This window comes from Tympanuchus pallidicinctus, unplaced genomic scaffold (genome assembly GCF_026119805.1).
Source record: "Tympanuchus pallidicinctus isolate F22 unplaced genomic scaffold, pur_lepc_1.0 scaffold14, whole genome shotgun sequence".
NCBI lineage: Eukaryota > Metazoa > Chordata > Aves > Galliformes > Phasianidae > Tympanuchus > Tympanuchus pallidicinctus.
This window is the reverse complement of record NW_026294659.1, coordinates 969,968-988,521: the sequence shown is the minus strand read 5'-3', so window position 1 is coordinate 988,521 and position 18,554 is coordinate 969,968. Positions and strand designations below refer to the sequence as shown.

Below are 18,554 nucleotides of genomic sequence, written 5' to 3'. Positions count from 1 at the left end.
CCAAGAACTACTTTTCTAGAGCAGGAAGATGCATCATTTATTTCTTAAGAAATATAACGGGAATCCAAACATGGAAAGGCAACCCGGAATTGCATGAAGGCACCCTGGAGTGCCATACAACTGTAAAAATTAAGAATGGAAAAGTCATCTAAATCCATTCTGCTGCCAATGCTGAACAGCTCCCTACAGGATATTTACAAGTTTTTAACACCTTGGCCTTGTGCCTCACGTGCACTAGAGACATATTTCCAGGCCAATAAAACATCCCTTGTCGTGGCTTAAAGCTGTAAGAATTAATTTATCACTAATTATTTCCTATTTAAAGACCTGCTCTTTGGATAGCTGGGACATAATTCTTGAAAATCACACTAGTTGAAGTAGAAGTGCACCATCCCCTCCAGCTAGCTGCCTATAAAGGCCAGCCCTTCAGACATTTTACTTCTCTCTAGTTTCAACTCTCACAGCCGATGGGCTGCCCTTGGGATCTACCTGTCAGCCTAGGGGAGAGAGAATACCAATCGCTGGGGTGCAGGGAACAGCTTGGTCCCTTTCCCTGCCCTCCTTCAGGCCAAGAGTGTGGGACGCACATGGAAGGGCTTTTCCTGTGTTTGTGCTGCCAGGGTGAGAGAAAGATATACCTCTTCAGGCTTGTCATGGAGGTAAGCCTGAACTCTGACAGCGTGAGGCCTGACAAAGGAAAGATGAAGGTTTGACTTAGCAGAAACCTAAGGAAATATGATTTCACTTTAAATAAATCTCTCTTTCTCTCTCCCTCACGTCCACACAGTCCCAGCCTAAGTGATTTCATCTTTCATAGTTGAAGGTCAGCCATCTCAAGCCTCTATTTTTTCCATACTGAGTCACAGTTACTACCCTCCTGTCAGATCTGCACAGTCAACATTCTAAATAAACCACAAAAGCAAGGAAATTTGAAGTTATTGGACACTTTTATTTTAATGTAGCACCCAGTTCCATATCACATACATTTTCCAAAATTAGATGGGCATAGTATAGAGTGCTATACATTTCGTAGCTTACCACATGGACATTCTGCAGCTGTGAAAACAAATTGCTTAAATCTGGCTATCTACTTCATAAGTTTAAATTCAAATATATAATAGCTTCAGGGTATTTTTTTAGATTAATAACGATAATGCTTGCAATACCATTTTTGCATTAAAAAATCAGTAACAGAGTAAAACATAATGCATATGTTCATAGCACATTATCAAGAAGATAACTGGAAAAAGCCTTAAAGTACATAATTTCTTCTCAAAGATACTACATCATTTGGAGATCTTTTTCCTAAAAAAATAGTTTTACTCTTCAGTCAATAAAATATGTGACTTAACTAGGGCCTCTTTCCCATCTGACTTTCATAACTCCATGTATTTTCTTGTCAAGGACAAAGGACTGACGGTGCTGGAAAAAAGAGACCCCCTCAACCCCTGGCTTGAATCTTCCAGCTTGTCTTTCTCTTATCCTGGAGCCCCAGAGGGAGGAAGGCAGCTTACATACCAGTGAAAGGCAATTTCCTTATCATGTCCACCCCGAATGCTCCTGTGAAGTCTTCCAACCCCAGCCATTCCAGTGGAGTTATTTTCAGCCTGAGTCATCATTGCCCTGCACTGGTCAGCCCTGACAGCACTGAGCTCTTCACACATCAATGAAAGCTGGGCAAGTTCCTCTCTCCAGCATGGCTACAGAGTTCCTAGCAGTAACAGTACTGCTGTACACACAGGAGAAGTTCAGAGACAATCTTGTGAGTTGAGAAGAATATTTGCCAACTTACCAACAACAGGACTTGATCTACTAATTCTTTAACATTTTTGCTACATCAGCAAAACTCTATGAAAGAGAGAATGGAGAACACTCGGGAAAGAGGTGATACAGTTTCCTTTGCATTCTATCTAGTATTAATTTAATAAATAGGAGAAGGACATTGATCAGCAAGGACTTAATTTTTTTTTCTCAGACAGTTTGTTCAAACGAATGCTTTTGAAATGGAAACTGTTTACCTTGCATAATTATCAAGTCACTGTTTATATTTAAAGGCTCAAATAAAGATGGCTTGATCTATGAAGGTAACCATTCACTGTACTTAGCTCGGCATTCTTTCTCTTTCAAAACTGAATTACCACATACTGAAACAAACACAGAAAATTATCAGGTGTAACAAACACAAACAGATCCATAAAGAAGTGCACAATCATTTTAGATACAACGTTTAGGTGTTGTACTGAGGAACATGGCTTAGTGGGAAATACTGGTGGACTGTTGGACCGGATGATCTTAAAGGTCTTCCAACCTACGATTCTATGATATGTCAGTGAACACTTACACATGCAATCTCACTCTGAGGAAGATCTTTATCTGGGATGTGCAATAGCCTCGTTAGGACCTTGCCCAGTCTTGCCTTGTGGACAAAACTATTTAATTGTCCAAACTGGAATAGCTAACAAGAAAGCAAAGACATGAAAAGGGGCACCTTGCATGGTCAGTGCATGCTCCCAGATGTTAGGAAGCTATGTTCTAGCTTCTCTTCTTGGTTATCCTACCTTGCTGGAGATACTCTACTTTGTACTAATGCTTACAGAAAAAGTGGATTAAGGAAAGCAAGATTTGGTGCATGGGAAGCTGCTCTTGCTCCACAGTTAAGCACAAGCAGGTCCCAACTTCTGTTCTAGTCCAGGAACACCAGGGGCTTAAAGCTGATCACTTTCCTGTGATCGGGAAATTTGCAGTACTGGATTTAGATGTGAATTTTGACCAGTCAGGGTCTGTTAATAGTAGCCATGGGCATAGCTGCATGAAACAACTGTCAGAAACACAGCTTTATTATGCCTTCTCCTGTCTCTCTCAAAATGTTAACAGCCTCCCAAAAGTAGGGAAGCTTTATTATTTTGTATGGGATATCACAAATATTTAAGGACTAAGAAACAGAAGAATGTTTTCAGGCAACATATGCATAACACACCAACATTTCTCCTTGAATATCCTGTTTTGGTCTCCATGTCAACTACTGTATCATCATCACAGCAAATACCACACCATACAGAATATGAACAAACTCATATTATAGGCCTTAAAGCTAAGCATGGCATCTGATTGCACCTCTCAAAATCTAACCTCAGTGACAGTGACGTTATAAATTTACTAAGTCCCATGGTAGACTAACAACTAAGTATCAACTTCTTTGTTGGTAATCAGGTACTTCAGGTGGAAAAAGACAGAAAACAGACTTTTCTACTTTTAGATATTAGGAGAAAGCTTTTCACACAGAGGGTGGTGACGCACTGGAACAGGTTGCCCAAGGAGGCTGTGGATGCCCCATCCCTGGAGGCATTCAAGGCCAGGCTGGATGTGGCTCTGGGCAGCCTGGTCTGGTGGTTGGCAACTCTGCACATAGCAGGGGGGATTGAAACTAGATGATCATTGTGGTCCTTTTCAACCCAGGCTATTCTATGATTCTATGATTCTTTGAAACACTACCTATTCAATGAATAACTCAAGTGAAGTAAATGGAGGATGACAGCAGAGGAAGTTTCTATTAAACATGAAATAGTCACTCACCATCTTAAAAATGCAACATGCATATTTTTTCTTCAGAATCATTGAAAAGCTTTTCTCAAAAATCACATATAAAAGAAAAAACAAAAGGTGCCATACAGTTATTTCCAATTTAATAGCAGGGGTTTATTAACCAAACGCAACACAAGAACTAAAATGCAAACACAGAAGAGCACTTAACCTAAATAAAATTTCAGGAAAGATTCAATGTTACAAATAAACAATGTTAGTTTTCAAACAGCACCACTGATAGCACAAGGACAATAGCTCTTTTGCAGCTTCCCAGGAGTCTGCAGCTCTCACAGTTTGTCACTGATCAGAAATGACCATCTGACTCCATCTAAGCAATAGTCCCACTAAAAACGTTCCAAATCCAGAGAAAAGGCTGTTGCTCATTCACACAGTGATGTTTAGTTGAATCAAAAGCAATGTGTTATAGAAACAGATTTTTGTTAACAATTCTGCAATAAGTGTTTAGACTAAAGTCACCTTTAGACTTCTGGATCCATATCCCACATCTGCAACCACTGCAGCAAAAATAATGTGTTTCCTCATCACTTTACACTTTCCTGTTGAAGCCATTCTTATTTATCTCTAAACAAAACTCTTGGCTGCTCTGATGCCCCCTGATATCTCACTGCAGCCATGCTATGACACACCCCAAAGGGAGGCCACCTACTTATTTCAAATTTGCTCCTCCTTCCTCCCTACCCCAAAGCCATCATATAGCTAATGGGAGAATGTATAAGACCAAAAAAGGTCCAAAAAAAACCCCCGATCTGGTGCACAGTTTTTGCAAAGTGTATACTTATATTAAGTCAATGAACAACTGGATATGAAACATAAGCAGCATTGTGTTTAAGATGACTAACAAGTAGGTGACATACCCTAGCAGCACAGCACACATCATATCCATGAAAGGAGCAAAGTTGATAATATCTCTGAAATCACTCAGTATAAGAATATTGGCCCCTTAAGAGATAAAGCAACATTAATTAGAAGCTTCCATCATGAGAACTGAGATTAAAGCCAATGACCACTGCATCCATGAAAATTTTCCATGGAGTTCAATTGGCCTTGAAGCAGACCAGGTAAAAACAACAACAACAATAATAATAATCTTTGTTTCTTCATTTGAAAACCAGATGGGCATTAGCAGCTTCATCCTATCAGTGGTATCTTCAATGAGGTGCAACAGAACCTGAATGAAAGCCTGCTATACAAAGCAATTGGTTCCATCATTCACTTTGCAATCTCATGTGCAGCAGTTTTGATCTCTCTCTTCTTTTGGAAATACAGTTCCTACACATGTCCTTAAAACAAACTAGCAGCTGTTAAAACAACAAAGCAGACCAATACAAATATACTTAGGACAGCTTTTACAAAAATGCCCAGAATGCATTTTTAACCTCTTGTTAGAAATACACTGTTGGCTTGAAGAAATTTTTTTATGCAGAGACACCGTCAGTTGCAAGCAAGTGATCAAATATGGGTGATAGGAAAGAGTTATAGCTCAAAAAACAGATTTTTTTTTTTTGTAATTTCCAAAATAATAAAAATTTAATATTTTTACTGTTCTCTTATGAATTGTAACTTATAAAATACAAGTTCTCTAACATTAAAATACATCTGTGATTGAATAATAAACAGCACTAAGAAAATAATTATCTGACACATGATTGTGGATAGAGACTCTTTTCATCTAATGAGTTGGATTCCTGCTGTGCTTTCAATCCACACGTCCTCTACCATCCTACAGGAGCTGGTAACATCCAGGAACCCATCTCAGAGGACGGGTTTTACATTTAAACACCAATTCTGGAATTATGTACCTCTTAACATTCAGGATAGGAGGCGTTGCAAGAATATGTATAAATCAGGGGCTCTTGGCATAAATAAAATACTCTCATTCATTTCAGTGGCAAACTGCATTTACACGTTAGGTTAGGAAGAGGGAGACAAGAGGGCAAAGCACCTGCCCAGAGCCATCTGACAGTTTGGTATTTTGCTTTCTGTACCTTCCCCATCTACAGAGGCAAGCAGGTGCAGCAGGGTGTGGAGGGCAAGCCGGGGACCCACCATGTCACCTTGGTGGCTGCAAGGCCGTTGGTGCACACGCTCTGCTGCTGTGCAGTGTGCTGGAGGTCACAAGACAGTTACAGGGCGTAGCTGCTCCAGCTGCGTTTCCAAGGCAATTCGTTCCTTATGGACCTCCTAGAGGATGAAGAGAGACATGCTGTCACTTTTTCAGCACTTGCACATAACCCCACACCCATGAAGAGCAGCCTGGCAAACTGCTGGTGCTGAGAAGAGGCCCGGGGCTCCACTGTTCCAGTAATTCTCCTTGCTGTCCAAAACCACACCACTACCACTCAACCACAGATAATATAGGCAATAAATAGGTAACGGCATAGGCCCATTATGTGAATTAAAGCTCACTGAAGGTAGCAAATGGAAGAAAAGAAGGACTATAGATAAACTCAAGCAAGTGAGTTAAGAAGTTATGTTAATATTGAACAAGGAATCAGACTTTCATCTTGACTAGAGAACAAATGTAAACTGGGGGTCCCTTGCCTTTCCCAGGCAAATGTGTTCATAATATACAAGTAAAAAAAAAGCCATAGCAGATATAAAGCTGAATTTGGTAATATCTTTGGATTGAGGTAACGATAAAAAACAGAACTGATATTTATAAGAAAGTAGCCCCTTAAGAACACGTTAAAAGACAAGCCAACAGGTGTCATGAACAACCAGTACTACATGATTCCATAAAGAGCACTGTTTAGCCAGTCCATGTACACCAAATGTGTGACTCCAGGAAACAGTGATGGAGCATAACTGATCAGATGACAAGATAGTTATACCTGTGGTGGGTGCTACCATCACATTACCTGGACTTCTCAGAAAGACAAGTCTTTTAGACTTATTCCAGCTGCCAATGAAGCCGCATGCAGATAGGTGGTAACTTTTCCTAGAATGTCTAATTTAGGCACACATACAATACAGTTATTCTCCTCCAGAAAGTGAGGAAGTAATGCAGTAGGTTTCATCTGAAAGGATGAAGTAGATTCTCTGCTGACCCTGCCACACAACCAATTGTAGGGAGCTTTGTCACTGATTTTCAATGCATTCCTTACCTTCAGCTGCTGCTGGAGCTCACTGTTTAACCTGGCGAGCACAGCATTGGCTTCTTTGTTTTTTCGTATAGCAGTCTGAATAGCCCTTTTCTGCTTGGAAGTCTGTCTGCCAGACAGATAAATAGAGAACATTTCAATTAACAGCCCCAACAATGCCAGAAGACCAGCCATCCATTCTGTGCGTCTACACACTATACACACTGGAATATGCTTCAAAGATAAGTACAAACTACATATTTAAATGAAGAAAAATGTAACCCCCAAGTGAGATGGGGGTTGAAATAAAGCGGTCACACTCCTTAATTCAAGTGACAGAAACATTTTAGGCTGTCTCAATTATCTTAAAATTTGATTCAGCTTAAGAAAAGCCCTTGCATAGCTGTACTTCCTGCAGTGTCTGCATTTTAGCCGTTTTCAGACGCTTGCACAGTTTAATGATTCAGGAGTGGTTAAAAGAAAACACAAAAACCATTCTATTCAGAAAAAAAAAGGACATCAGCATGAAAATACTGACAGATTATTTTGAAGAACTACTGATTCTAGAGCTTCTTCACTTAGAAAATTTATCTTTCTCCCCCCTCCTCCCTCAAAGTAGTTATTTCTACCAAAACCACCTGATGTCACAAGCAGATACAGGTAGATGACTTACAGACTTGCCTTATCTCTTTGGCTGTGTGAATGAAAGATTCCTCATCTATTATCATTATGACTTTACGACCCATGGTGACTGATTTGGACTGATTTGCTGTCAGGCAGTTAGGTATAAACAGAGACAGCTCAATATATAAAGATCGACCCACTCTAAGAGATGGAGGTAATGAGAGGCAAAAGGAAAAAAAAAATATAGAAAATAGTAGGTGAATATCCAAATCCCGTTCCAGATAGGTTACTTTAAGGTTTTACATAAGGCAGCAAAAGTTATTTAATGACAAATTTTATGTAAAACAGATATCCTATTTAAATAAGGTCCATAATGGTATGCTGTCCTCATTAGCTCACTCTCTTAACACAGCTGATGGCACTGATCTTTACAACAGGCTCTTTTGCAGCACATTCTGGTCTTTATGCTATTATCTTCCAGTGAACCATTGCTTCACTATTTTGCTTCAAACTGCTCTCCACAAGCCATAAAGTAAAACCATCAGGAAACAAACAGTAGCACACACACAGAAACAAAAAAAAACCAACCCAGGAAGATATAGCCCCATTATTATTTGAATTTTTAAGGAAAGTGATTGACAAGACAGGGTTAAGTTGAGACATTAACAAATGCTATTCTCTGTTTTTAAACCACTATGGAATTTGCACTCCCAAAGGACAAAGCAGCGCATCCTATGAGTCTTATCATTTCTTCTAATCTCCATCTCTGAAACATAGATGTGGTATGTTGACAAACAGCTTGCCAAGAACTGCTCAACTGATTGGGGCAGCTCCATTTAGCTTCACGCAGAATCAGATGTCTTTGTAAGGCTTAGGTGGAGGCAGGCTAGACAATTCCTATTGAGGGAGATGCATAGAAGCAAAAGGGCTTCAAATGCCTTCAGTTACCATTTCTTCTTCCCCTTTTATACTGCTATTAAATACATACTTATTTAAATCCCTTAGTTTTGTTGCTAATAGCTTCAACCTGTTTTTATGAGAGAAAACAACACATGCTGGGCTTGGCACTATATTATCACAAATGGTCTACAGCTCATTTCTAACCCTCCTTGTGAGGAAGAAACATCACAAGGATACACATCAAGCATTTAACAACGTAGATGCTTGGGCACTGAATTAGTTCTATCTGCCCAAGCAAAGCTCAAAATTCCATAAGATTTGTGCAAAGTGAAAACACACACTCACAAAGCTAAAAGGAGTTGAGTTAGAGATGCTGATTGAACAGTAAGGCAAGGCTTGCTCTTCAGATGTGCCTCCCAGGCACAGAAGTAGGACAAATCAGGACTTTTTGCAGAGGATTACCAACTTAGAGTCATTACAGCCTTAGTCTGCACTGGAGTGGCCAGATGACAATTTCAGAAACCTGTATCTTGTGAAGAATTCTGAAAGCCAGAAACGTTAAGCACAAAATCACCCAAAAAGCAAACCCTGCCACGTCAGATCTGATGACGCAGTTAGGCATGCATGGTACAGCTTGTTTACTTTTGGACTGGAAGGTGAGGCTTTGCTGCTGGCTGAGAAGAGGTCACATGTACGGTAGGAGAAAGTTCAGGGGTCTCCAGCCCCTGCACCTCTGTCCGGAGCTTCCTGCGGGCCGGTTTGGAGGGCGGTTGAGCAAGAACAACCTCCTGCAAGGAAGAAGCACAGCAAAATTAAGTCAGGTTGTATGTATCCTGTCACCAGGTCGGGACAGAAATTGCTGACATCTGGCCTAAGCTTTCGTAATTTAAAGTGGAACAGGGCTTAATCTAAATTCAGTAATAGCCTCTTGGGTTTTTGACTTAGTTCAAAGGAACAATAACTCCTATGACCCTTTAACGAGTGAAATGACAACACTGGTGTTTCATCTTCATCTGGATGACAGGCTCTTCAGAACTGGATTGTATTTGGGAAAGGGATAGAAGGGGTGTGAACGTATACACTAGCCCTAAGTTGGCCCCAAATCATCATAACCACAGTAAGATTTATTTCTAATTGTGCTCAGTCAATAGAAACCAATCATCAATCATCTCCATCCTGTTTCCTACCTCAGTCCTTAACCCCATGGCACACATTCTCTCCCTGCTTCTCCCCTACTCTCTTACATGAAATAACATTGAAAAAAGCTTAGGAAGACACATGCATGCAAAATCAACATGTTAGAAGTGTAGAAGTACAGTTACATCTCTAGATAAATTAAATCGTAGAGAAAATCCACTCTGCAGGTAAAACAAAAAGCTTTAGATTTTTATGCCTGTAAAAGGTAAGAACTGTTTTCACACCTTTAAGTTAAGTCATCCTTCTTTTTTTTTCCTTTCTTTTTTGCAATGAGAAGTGGGTTTAGTGGCTTTATAGCTGCTTTTATGCTGAAATATAAATATGTGTCTTTCAGAGCATTTAATTACTAAATCGCTTCTACAAGCAATATAACTTTTACTGCTCTATTTCAAAAATGAGAAAGCTAACACTCAACAAAAATGAAGTGATTTGACAAAAGTTACTCATTTGGTGTCACAATCAACAGCAGAGATCAAGTTTTACTATCACTTGCACAGTCTGTGCTACTGGGCCAGGCTATCTTCCTTACTATGGTTTGGTCATTTGTTAATAATATAGGAATAAAACTAAACAAAGAAACATGCAGTGACAATGCAATTCTAAGAAAAAGAACTATAGTAAACAGCCTGACTCAGCAGAACAGACTACTATGACTGGCACAACATCAAAAAGAAACCCCAACATAAACTCATTAGTAATTAAAATCATTAGAAGAATTATAAGAAGAGAAGGGGTCTAGATATTTAAAAAGAAACAGTTCTGCCATTGCTTTAAAAACAATTCAGAATATGATGAGACCTTTTAATCCAGACATAGGCATATCAGCATTGCACAGATCTCAGATAACATTGTGCTCTGAAATCCTATGCTTGCATGCAGCTTATGATGTACGGCAGGAAAGGAACTTGTGCATGCCTTCAACAGCTATGAACTGCTGGGATTCCAAGCACGCAACTGCAGTCTACCTTAAAACTCCAACATACTACGAAATCCACAGGATTAATCTATGTTCCATTTCAAGCACAGTACTGGAAGAAATACCCAATACCTAAATGCAAAAGGGCTCTTTGGCTGTTGTTGCACCAGCCCTACAAGGTGAGTCAGCAGTGTGCCAACAACATGTTTTCTGCACCCCACAGCCAGGTGCTGCTCTGTATTTTTTGGAGCCCAGTGGGAAGAGGATAAGCATGAAGAACCACCAGAATTTCATTGTCCCAACAGGGCTGCAAAGTAGCAAGAAACAAACGGGGCTAGGATAGAAATTGGATGTGTTGAGTACAGTTAGAGCTAGGACACTGCCTGGAAAGCTTCATCATGTACAGGAATGGACACTAGAGCATTTTTCTGCACCTCCCATTAGGGAGGAAGTGTGATGATGCTCCCTGGCAAAAGACATATCACCTGACAGCAGTTCTTGACTGGGATGAGCAAAGGTTTTGTAGATGCTGTTTGGATGCTGAAGGGGATGGAGAAGGGAGGATCTGCCTTTGCCCCCTATCAAAAATCTGTTTTGTCTGATACTGATGGAAGGAGGCACGGGGAACATGACCAGGAGCAGGGAAATGCTCATGGACACTGATGGGGCCATTCCATTCATAAGCCAGAATCTGTGAAGAATGCTACTACAACTTCAGCGATTACTTCACACAAATCATGTTCATACAAAAGCATATTAGAAATCGCACACTGTAAGCAAATATTTTGAGCAAATCTTCCCCACTGTATGTACACATAGTAGCAAATTCTGACTTGCAGCAAAGAAGTACGTTTACATCAAAACTGAATCCTTAATAACTGGAAGCAAGAAGTGCATCACGATTTGGAAGAATTACAGTGAGACAGGGGTCAAGTAGAATCAAATCCTTTTTTGTCTTCCCTAAGGCTTCACAAGCCCCCTATTGATTTGAAACAAATGGCAAGCTGCCTTTCTTCAAGCACGTGCATTGATGTGTATGTATAAGAGCCTTCTTAATGATTTATCGGAGCTGATGTCACACACTATCCCAGTTCTCTCTAGCGCCTTGACCTCCGGAGAAGGTAAACATGTGAAAACGTAACCCTCACCCTCAGTTTAATTGCTTTAAATCTTAAAACAACTACGTTTGTTGACGAAGGCAAATCACTCAACAACGGTACAACATGCAGGTCTCACCTTTTTTGCTGAGCTGTTTTCTTCTGTCTGGGATGGGGGTCTATTCATCTGAGGATGTAATTCAACCTCAGATACTTGCTCTGTCTGTAACAACAAATCAGTCATTTACTACACCCACAAAACAACTAGCAGTCACATACAATGTCAATGTAAGGAAACATCACACACAAAAGAAAAGTTACTTTAACAATTCAATGGGAGGGGAAATAGAGTCCTAGGGTGACAGCTGAATGGATGACATATGTATTTTGTTGACTTCTAATGAAACCATTTTCTTGTGTTTCACTGTGCTAGGAAATAAGAGAAAAATTGTTTTGGGCTTTTCTTTTTTCTGAGAAAAGTTAGGAACTATATCCATCTTTAAAATATAAATGACCTCATTCCCAGAATTCCTTCCAGGGCTCTTCCTAAGACCTAGGTACTCAAATTAAAAACCAAGATGAGGATGGATAAATGCTAGAAGGATCGTGGCTGCACCCCATCACCTTACCATCTCCTGAAACTGATGAAAGTTCACTGGCATAAGCCTGTGTCTTTAAATGGTAAGGCTGGAGTGAGAAAGTATGAATTATACCAAAAATTCCAGTAAAGCTACTGAAAACACCAGCCATAAAAGAAAAAGGCAAATAATCTTCTTCCTTCCTCCTTTCTCATGTTTCAAACAGAAACCAAGCTGAACCCTCAAAGCACAGGTCTACACTTCAGCAAACCACAACTCCCTGCCAGCAGCGCGTCTGACACAGGCGAACATCAGAAGGAGGGTTAACCCTTGGTGGTGCCTGCCCTCAGATCTTCCAGCACCGTTCGATTTACTCCAGCAGGATGTGGCACGGCACATCTGCTACGCGAGGGCACCGGGATTTGGAGCTGCCTGTCCCTGGGCATGCTACAGCAAACATGGTATAAACAGGGCACGCCTGTTTTCTGTCTAGAAAGCCTCAGTTGGCTTTTGAAGACGGGAAGGCAGGCAGCAGTGGGGAGGCTGAGGGCGCTTGGCACTCGCAGGCTGCCTCTTCTCTTCTTTCCCAGCTCCTGTCAAGTCGGAGCCAAGCTGACAGCAGCCCCCAGGCAGGACAGGCAGCCTGCCATCGTGCTCTCTCCTCCAGAAAGACTCATTTCCACCCAGGTGAAAGCTTGTGTTTAGAAAAAAAGGAGTTCAAGGCGAACCTCAAACTTTAAAGGGGCTGGAATTTTAGCCAAAAAAATAATAACCTGTCACACGCTGAAGAACCTAATTTGCTGTTGCCAGATTTCTGCTTAGACCCATCAAGTTCTGGAGTGGTCAGAAGTTTCACAGCGTTAAACCATAGGTTAAAAAAATGACAGAATGTGCAGAATTTGGTGTATTTAAAAATGAAGGACTTTTCTCTTTTCATTCCACTTCCCTTTCTGTTGTAACAAAAACAGTAAGAGCTCAGCAGAAAGCTGCAGGGGAAAAGCAGTTCTGTCAGGTTACTGCCGCTCTTCAACCGTACATGTTGAACATGTACACAGAGGAGAGAGATTTGTGATCTTTTTTTAAAATGCATGTGAAATTCCCCTGGAGAAGAGGGAGATTTGTCTTGGCTGACAAGATTGCTCCCCCCCCCTCCTCTAGGTGTGCCACATCTGTAGTGTTATCTATGGCAAAATAAAAATAAACTTACTGTAACTTTCCACTACTATTTGAATATTAGTACCGTAAGCATCTGGATTCCAAAGAGCTACTGGTTAGCAACATTTCAATTCTGGAAACCTTTCTCATGGATCCAAGAGCTCCACTTATATCTGTTGATTTCTGGTGCAAATAGGAGTGAAATTGAAAAAGCAATCTTTTTTTCTGTCTACAAAAATCAAAGACCTTTAAAATTGCATTTAATGCAACATAACATCTCTTTATCAGCAATCTGAATAGCCCATAACCTCCCTGACTTCTACAACCACTTTTTATACATTTGAAAGAAATCAAAGCTCAAAGCACTGCTAGCTGCAGTCTGGCAGATCTACGGGGCTTTCACAAATGATTTGGTGATAGCAAAGCTCAAATCCCCAGCAGAGCCATGCAATAAAGTTGGCATCAAATCACATCACTTTGACAAATCGCTCATTTAGGGACATCATCAAGAGTAAATCTAGTATTTCAGAGAGTCACGTAGTATGCATGCTCTCTAAAGTCCTCATGGTATAGCTTTGCTGCATAACACAGTGCAATGGTGGATGTGTGAAAGGCAGCTCTGAAACACCTTTCTTTGATAGGGGCACCAGAACCCCCAGCAATCTGGCCAGGCAGGCTGCTTCTGGTGCTCATGCTCTTGTTGGAATCTCCATCAAACTTGGCACCACAAGCAAGCATTCAGCAATTTATTCTACAGAATGGAGGATAAAAGAAACCAACTCTTTCTTGTTTATGTGTAGATAAAATGTGGTGTGTTGAAGCAATGTAGAAATAACCAAGTAGACTTGAACTCTACAATGTCAATTACAAATAAGAAGGAAAACTGAGACTAGAATAAAACTAAAAACCCAAACCCTAATAATTGCAGAAAAACTGATTTTTAGAAACAGCCTTCCTTGCAGGAGAACATTATTTTAAAGTGAAGAAAATCGAAAAGGGGAAAGAAAAAAAAAAGAAGAAAGAAAAAAAAAGAAAAAAGAAAAAAAAGGTAAACTTCGTGTCCCGGTGGAAGGAAATACAAATAGCAGGGCTAACACCAAAACCATGAGATTTTCAAATTTCCAACAGTTTGATCAAATATTTCCTAATAATACATCATATGTATATATATCTATATGCATATATTTGAGCAGCTAGTGCTGTCCTGTGGCTGTCAGCCCCACAGTTGTGGCAGCTGTGTGGCTGTGGTACCTGCAGGCTGAGGCCAGGCTACAAGGCCAGTGAGAGGGGCTGCACACAGATCAGCCTGCAAAGCTCAGCAGGCACTGGGGCAGGGACTCGTTGAAGCAGGTGGATAGTAAAAAAAAAAAAAAAAACAAAAAAAAAAAAACAAAAAAACAAAACCAAAACACACACACACAAAAAAAAAACCAACCATAATAAAACCCCCACATTTGATCAGGAAAAAAAAAAAACAAAAACGGAGCTAGTTCTGGCGATGCAACACAACCATGCATAATGAACGAAACCGAGGGACTGCCGTGTCCCTAAAGTGCCATCTAGTGGCACGCGGGACAGGCCATTTCTCAGCGTTTGGCTCAGAGGAGAGCACAATTAATAGCTGTCTGCATTATCCGGAACCTGCAGACTGCTCCTGCCCCACAAATTGGGCAGGCAGCAGGTGCTGATACCATAAGCCTCAGCCCTTCAGAGTCCGCCATTTGCTGGTCATGCAGAAGCTGGGTCTATGCATCAATCACTTGCCAGCAGAGCTCTGAGTTCCCACCTATGAACAAGTCTTCTCAAAGTCATGGCCTTCTGACACAAGTGTCCAAGCTGCTACTTGGAATCTGCATGCTACTGCAGTGGATTGCATCCAGGGCCTGACACCACTTAACCCTGGCAAAAGCCTTTTGTGCAACTGCAACTTGCATCAATGCAAAGAAGGTTTGCTGATTCAACTAACCCTACCAAGTCCCCCAGGCAAGGCTTGACAGGCTTTACAAATACGTTTACAAGATGCACAACAATAAACTGCCTCCCTCCATCATAGCAATAAGAAACTTTTCCTATATCTTGGAAATCTTTTAGTTATATCATACTTTACTTTGTAAAACTCAACAATATAAAGTCTTGACTATCTGGAGAGATTATACTGCTTATGCAATATAGTCTTCCAAAAGAAAATTCAGTTACAATAGTGTGAAATTGCTCAGATGAAAGTGTCTCATTCATGTCCACAGAATCGAGCAAGCTTCTGAAACAGCAAGTACTGATACGGCTGGTTCCACATGCAGGGTTATAGTAGCTGGGTAAAGAAAATCCTGCTTGCGTGTTCTACTAGCAGTACAAAAGACATTTTGCAGATCAGGACTGAAAATATCTTGATTTTGGAAAGAAGTTCTAAGTGACCACAGAAAAGAGCATCAATTTCTTCTTTCAGTGAAGGGCTGATGGTTGGACTAGATTATGGGTGTCCAATACTTTGGCTTGCCTGAGCCACACTGAATGAAGTGGAATCATCTTGGGCTGCATATATGTAGGTCACTCCAAAAGTAATGCATCCCATTTGTTTCCATGGAAATTACAACAGATACAAAGAGCATAATAACACTAATTGATAGAGCAAATTCTCAGCTACAGAACACTGTTCTTCAGCAGTCATCACCATGAGCATTGTCACCACCAATGAACAATCGGTGCTCGTAACAATCTGCACCAGCGAATATGGCCCACTGTCAGCGCCACCTCTGCTGAAATGTGCCGCCTACAACCTCACTGTGCCCACATCCACTGGTTGATCTCCAGAAATGTTCAGCAAGCATCAGTGAATTTCAGCAGGTGCCATCTTTTTCTGTATGGAGGACTTCCATTCCTTTGCTTTATTCACATTTCTATGTCAGACACCATCGTGTCAGACTGCCCCCCTGCTGCCATCTGTCACATGGCAACAACATGTACTGAAATACTGGTGAGAACATCCAACCTCTACTGCCATACACCAACATCCACCTCTCATGTCATGGGCCAACAGAATACAGTAGGAGGCATTACTCTTGGAGCTGCCCTCATAAAATATATACTATCGTTAATGTGTATAAGCATCAAAACATTTTAATTTCTAATATTTTTTACTACATCATAAAAAAAGGAGAGCAACAAATTCATAAAACTAATGGGATATGTGGCCTTGTTTCTATGAAACAAATACATCAGCCTGGTTCAATGGCAGTGGCTGGCATTCTCAGTGACCTCTCAATGGGTTCCCTCAGAGATTTTTGATGACATTTTATTTTTCGTGTGCTTCACCCTTGAAAATAGTTGTTCACAAATGTATGTAGTGCCAAAATGCAATGATACAGTGGAGGTGACTATGAAGTAAGTGGCATTTCTCTCTGCTAAGATAGGGATTACAAAAGTCCAGAAGAGAGATATGATCGGGTTTTTGAATTGAATACCTGACTCTAAAGATACCATCTGAAAATTTGCAGGTCATGCATTTAATGCTGATTGAAAACAAAGTCACAGATTTACCCCCCAAAATGATAATTTTTTGGCAATCTTAAAACCTGATCTTGAATTCTTGTATCAGAATGGAAAGCATGGCTGCATATTTTTCACTGTTTAGAGCACCTTGCTTAGCCAATGAATCCAAATGCATACAATTATTTGCCACCACTTGAGTTAGCACTGCACTGTGCCCCGTGCCCTGGTTTCATCTGTGGGGCTGGGTCTGGCCGCTCAGTGGGGCACATCCACCACCATGATTATGTGAGGCAGTGGTGGCTGCAGTGTGAGCTGTGCTGGGCCATGGGTTGGACATATCTGGACTAGATTTCTTAGTGATCTTTTCCAACCTTAATCATTCTATGGTTCTTCCAAGTCTCCTGAAGAGTTTCCCTTTGCCTAGGTCAACATCCAGTTATTAAGAGGTGGTGTCACCTTTTCCCCTACTCATATATTCTCCCATTCTTGCTAAGAAGAGCACTATCCTCCTCACTCTTCCTGACACAAGATAAAATTGGCCAATGAAGTCTCTGTAAAATGATCACAGCCTGAGACCAACCTATGGCCAATACTGAGCATTAGGACAGACAATTCCTCATCATTAGGAAGAGCGTTAGGAACTGTGAATGCTCTCTGTCTCATGGTCTGATCTTGGACCAGACAGTCATAACCTTCTCACTGCTCCACAGGACAATACTTAACAGTACCTTTCTAAAAGATCATGCAACACTCAGTTAAGTGCTGAGGGCTTTGAAAGCCTCAGATTAAAAATTTTCTTAGCTGTACAAGAATGTGTTACTTTACAATTAGTTCTTTGCTTACATTTCCAGTTGTATTTTTTGTTGTTGTTGTTTTGTTTGTTTGTTTAGCAATGCTGGATAATATATTGACTTCACACCTGTTTCTCAAGACAGGTCCAGTTCATAACTGGTCTCCCACAACAGAGGGTCCTCATGGAGTTTTCACTGTTCTGTTAACTGAGAGCTTTTTGCAAGAGGTAAAATATATATATATTTGATCTTTTCCACAATTGAGTCCAGCCCAAACTTACATTCAGGCTAACTTTAATGGAAATAGCACCACTGTAGTCAATAGCACCACTTGCAGAAACGAAATTACCTCTGTGCATTCACTGGAATAGTCTGTAATCATTACCTATACAGTATTACTGCTTAGCTTTGCAAAAAAAAAAAAAAAAAAAAAAAAAAAAAGAAGCATTGAGAACAGCTTATCTGTATGAAAAAGTAGGATACTAAATATGCTTGACGCTCAGTATGTGCCCATTGCAATCTTCTATCATCTCTAAGTAACTTCATTTAAGAGGTATTTTTCTCCTTTCTAAACATTCACTTTTTTTCTGTGTTTAGTGGCAATTTCTAAGAAGTCAAGATGTCTCAATTCCAGTTTCTGTGAGTCTAGTCTACCCCACAGTGAATCATCAGTTTCTTTTATTGCTTGTTACAGAAACTGAAAAACGATAAGACAGAAAGAAAACCCATAGGGATGCAAATGCAACAAGCTCCTGGGGTCTCAGTGTGCTGTTGGCTTCCTCACCGCACTGTGCAGCCCTGAAGTTTTGATAAGCTTTTTCTTTCCCCGAGCTATCTGAGGGCTGCTGATAAGGTTTAGGCAAAAGGCAGCAAATACAAATAAATTGCTGCAACATTCAGCCCATTCGCAAGGAAAGAATTGGACACAGATGGAAGCATTAACAACAACCTGTTTCAGTACTCCACTTCTACAAAACCAGATGAATGAGAACTAGGAAGAGGTATGTGCCTTCCACATGAGATACAGGCATTGGATTCTTGCCTTGCTTTGTTCTTGATTTTATGATAAATCTGAAGCCAAATTCAAGAAGTTATTACAACATGTTTTAATTAAAATACTCACTTTT

General features: G+C 40.5%; 1 protein-coding gene across 3 annotated transcripts in view; it reads right to left on the bottom strand.

The window, feature by feature from the left end:
- Positions 1 to 928: 928 nt before the first annotated feature.
- The window catches only part of REPS2 (RALBP1 associated Eps domain containing 2), a 98,267-nt gene continuing 80,641 nt past the window's right edge, over positions 929 to 18,554 (bottom strand). For all 3 annotated transcript variants that reach the window (XM_052674041.1, XM_052674043.1, XM_052674042.1), the window contains exons 15-18: positions 11,557 to 11,640; positions 8,850 to 8,995; positions 6,708 to 6,813; positions 929 to 5,784 (exon numbers count right to left, since the gene is read on the bottom strand). In XM_052674041.1, coding sequence (XP_052530001.1) covers positions 5,716 to 5,784; positions 6,708 to 6,813; positions 8,850 to 8,995; positions 11,557 to 11,640 — 405 coding nt within the window. In that variant the 3' untranslated portion in view covers positions 929 to 5,715. The remainder of the gene's footprint in view (positions 5,785 to 6,707; positions 6,814 to 8,849; positions 8,996 to 11,556; positions 11,641 to 18,554) is intronic.